At 46.3% G+C, this 3686-nt stretch overlaps 1 protein-coding gene across 1 annotated transcript in view; it reads left to right on the top strand.

The window, feature by feature from the left end:
- Tcea3 (transcription elongation factor A3) overlaps positions 1 to 3686 on the top strand; it is a 47969-nt gene that overhangs the window by 19043 nt on the left and 25240 nt on the right. Inside the window, exon 5 of the mRNA XM_048816097.1 lies at positions 3076 to 3138. Within this exon, the coding sequence (XP_048672054.1) occupies positions 3076 to 3138 (63 nt within the window). The remainder of the gene's footprint in view (positions 1 to 3075; positions 3139 to 3686) is intronic.

The raw sequence follows: 3686 nt of genomic DNA on the forward strand, positions 1-3686 counted from the left end.
TTGTGTCCAACTACAACTAAAAATAAAAAAAAAAAAAAAAAAAAGAAAGAAAGCCGGGCGTGGTGGCACACACCTGGAATCCCAGCAGCTGGGGAGGCTGAGACAGGTGGATTGTGAGTTCAAAGCCAGCCTCAGCAAAAGTGAGGTAAAAAAAAAAAAGCTGACAGCCAGATCATGTGTAGGTTTTTTACTTGATGATCAGGAAAGGAATTTTCTTTAAAGGACTTCAGGGATAACCAGTATGAAGAGGGGGCGATTGGAAAGCAGAAAGCCAGGCTCTGGACTGACCTTGATCTCTCACTCTTCCCCTTAGTCTTAGACTTGTTATTGTGGCCTGAAAAATGAACATTGTTATCTCACTTCTTTCTTCTTAAAAATGAAATATTTTATTTGGAACATATTAATTATATTGATTGTATAGTCTGTCTTATAATTTATTTTATTATACAGGCAATTATTCATTGTAGAAAAATTTTTAAAAATACGTATGGGGGCTGGGAGAATAGCTCAGTGATAGAGCTCTTGACTAACATTCACCAAGCCCTGGGTTCCATCCCGAGCACTACAAAAAGAAAAAAAGTCGTCTATTTCCTAGAGTGTGTGTGTGTGTGTGTGTGTGTGTGTGTACATATACATAATTATATTTCTTCTAGACTTTTTCCTATACATCACTATTCATAAAATACTTATTTTTTTAAAAAAAGGAATTATACTCTGTATGCTATTTTGTAACCTTTTCACATACACACATTTATTCATTTCATCAGTAAGTCATGTTTCATGTAAAAAGTTTAGAAAACAAAACAGCAGAATAACAGAAATGACCACTGTTAATATGCTGATGTCTATATTTCTAGTCTTGTAAAAACGTCTCTGTGTACATGTATATTTTCTTAATAAAATTTGCAGCACACGTTCTGTTCTCCTGGAATGCCGAGTTGTCTCGCCAGCTCACCTTCCATAGCCTCGGGCTCCGAAATGTCACTGGGGCTCAACAGAGCATGGGAAGGCATGTCCCCATTCTGCTGGGAGAAGCAAAGGGGCAGGGGTCCTACCTCTGCTCAATTGATGAACTTCCTTTCTTTGTCATTTTCCTAATTATACACTTTCTTATTATACAGACACCGTAGCCACATTCGTGAAATTTGAAATAACGATCAGAAACCTTTCCCCTCAGTGTATCACCTCTGGCAAATGATCTACCTACATAACTCAGGCGTGCATTACTGAGAGAGTGCAAGCGACTGTCTCCTGTTTAGGAATGTTCCTGTGGTGTCTAAGCACTTTTTCATGTTTCTGGATAGTTTTTGTAAAATGAATGTTTGCAATAACTAGATATTTCTGGTTTGCTCAACAAAGAAAAAAAAAAGAAGAAGAAGCAGGGCCAGAAAGTGGTGGGATTCTGGACTGGAGCCTCGTGTTCCCTCCTCTCAGCCAGACACGATGGCCCAGGCCTGGAATCCCAGCGACTTGGGAGGCTGAGGCGGGAGGATCACAAGTTCAAAGCCAGCCTGGGCAACTTATTGAGACCCTGTCTCTAAAAAATAAGAGGGACTGGGGGTATAGCTCAGAGGTAGAACACTGGATCCAATCCCCAGTACGGTAAACAATAATAATAAATAATAAATAAATTTAGTAACTGTTACCTCTGGAAAGGTTCCTTTCCACCTTTCTAGTTGGATGTTTCTGCACGTTCGATTTCACAGCATTCAGCGTCTACTTGGTGAGCACCTACTTGGTGCCGGGCACGATTCTGTGTGTTTGGAATAAGCCTGGCCACATAGTAGATTGGGTTCCCCAGAAGCAGCCCCTGACACGCAGATTCAAGTGTAGTGGTATTGTGGGAAGTGATTCAGGAGGTGTGGATAGAGGAGTGGGAAGCAAGACAGAAGAGACAGAAGTTAGAGGGACGGGGTGGAAGCTAGAACAGTGTGATTTGCCCAGCAGCTGACTGGCGTGGGCACTGGGACTTAAATCCTGCTGGGGAACTCTGGGTGACATTGGAAAACATGTCAAATTGTCCCTCCGAGGGCTGAGGCAACCAGGGTATTTATCCCCAGTCCCCATGTGTCTTCTTGAATGCGGCTCCTGGGGTCTGCACCTCTCCAGGACTGACAGACAGCACCCCTGGCTGGCCTGGAGAAACCCTGAATGCAGAGGCCCTGGGGAGGTTGAGGAGGAAGCCCATGGATCTGGGACACTGGCAGATGGAGGGCCCAAGGGTCATTGGACTCTGCAGAGTGACCAAGTCCTGCCCAACCCTGCTCTTGTGGAATTTTCCTGGAGGGCAGTTAGGGAAAAACAGAATAAGAAAGTCAATCATGTACCATGTCAGAAGGTGACATGGGCCATGGACTTAGAAGAATTGGGTGAGATGGGGAGTAGAAATGCAGTTTGCAAACATTAATTTTATAAAACCAATAAATGGAAGAATAATCATAAAAATAATGAAGTTAAATGCATTTTGGAAAATTAAGAAAAAAAAACATTCACCCCCATCTCCACACCCTCCCCTAACAGTGGCTGTAGCTACCGTTCAGGTAGGTTTTCTTTTCATCCTTTTCCCTCCTGGACATTGGTTTTCTTGCGTGACTTCAGCACAGTCTACATCTAATTTTGTCCCCTGCTCTTTCAGTTACCATTTTAACTCAGCTCCGGTGTCTTCAAAGTCTCCGTACTTCTCTCCCTGCGCCTCCTCCCCCGTGCCCTGCAGGGGTGGCTGGAACCCATCTCTCGGTTTCCCTGGCTGCTGATGAGAACAGGCGCCCACCAGGGCCTGCCTAGCAGCCAGGAGGAGAGGGGCCTGCTGGGAGCTAGTTGTGAGTAATTAGTGACACCTGGTAGAACAGGGGATCTTCAGGCCTTGGTTTCCTCCCCTCCTGTTGCCTCACTGGACGGGACAGGTGAGGGTGAGCAGCCAGCACTGCCTGGACCTCCCTCTCCAGGTGCCCTGGCCAGGTGGGTCCTCATCCTCCCCCAGCAGGCCTCACTCCAGGACCCTTTCTCCCAGCCTCCTGGGGAATCAGCCCTGGTCCAGCCTGCCAGACGGCTCACCTCCAATCTCTCTTCTTTCAGGAGAGACTCTGTGGACTCCAAGTCTTCCACCACCTCCTCTCCAAAAAGGCCTGCGATGGAAAGGTAAGGAAAGTCACCGGTTTCTCCATTGTAAAAGTCCTAGGGCGTTCAGCAGGTGTCCCCCTCTCTGCTTAAGGGAGGAAGCCTGAGGAGGGGGAGGAGGAAACCCCATGCATCATGTTGCCTCTAAATTCTAGGCCCCACAGGAGTGGCTTCTCTGCTGGGGCAGCTGACCAGGTGCTGTTGCTCCTTCATCTGTGAAACATTCTCAAGGTCAAGTTGAACCCAGAAAGGACAGAGGTCCTAAAAGCCTTTTTCTGCAGTGACATATCTGCATTTGGGCTGAACTGCTTAGGATGTCCACTAAAGGGTGTCCACAAATCATCCAGACATTGGTTCATCAAATATTTACTGAGGGAGCCGGGCGTGGTGGCCCACACCTATAATCCCCAGTGGCTTGCGAGGCTGAGGCAGGAGAATCACAAGTTCAAAGCCAACCTCAGTATCTTAGTGAGGCCCTAAGCAACTCAGCAAGACCCTGTCTCTAAACAAAATATAAAAAAAGGACGGGGAATGTGACTCAGTGGTTAAAGCACCTCTGGGTTCAATCC

Source organism: Marmota marmota, unplaced genomic scaffold, assembly GCF_001458135.2.
Source record: "Marmota marmota marmota unplaced genomic scaffold, marMar, whole genome shotgun sequence".
Lineage (NCBI taxonomy): Eukaryota > Metazoa > Chordata > Mammalia > Rodentia > Sciuridae > Marmota > Marmota marmota.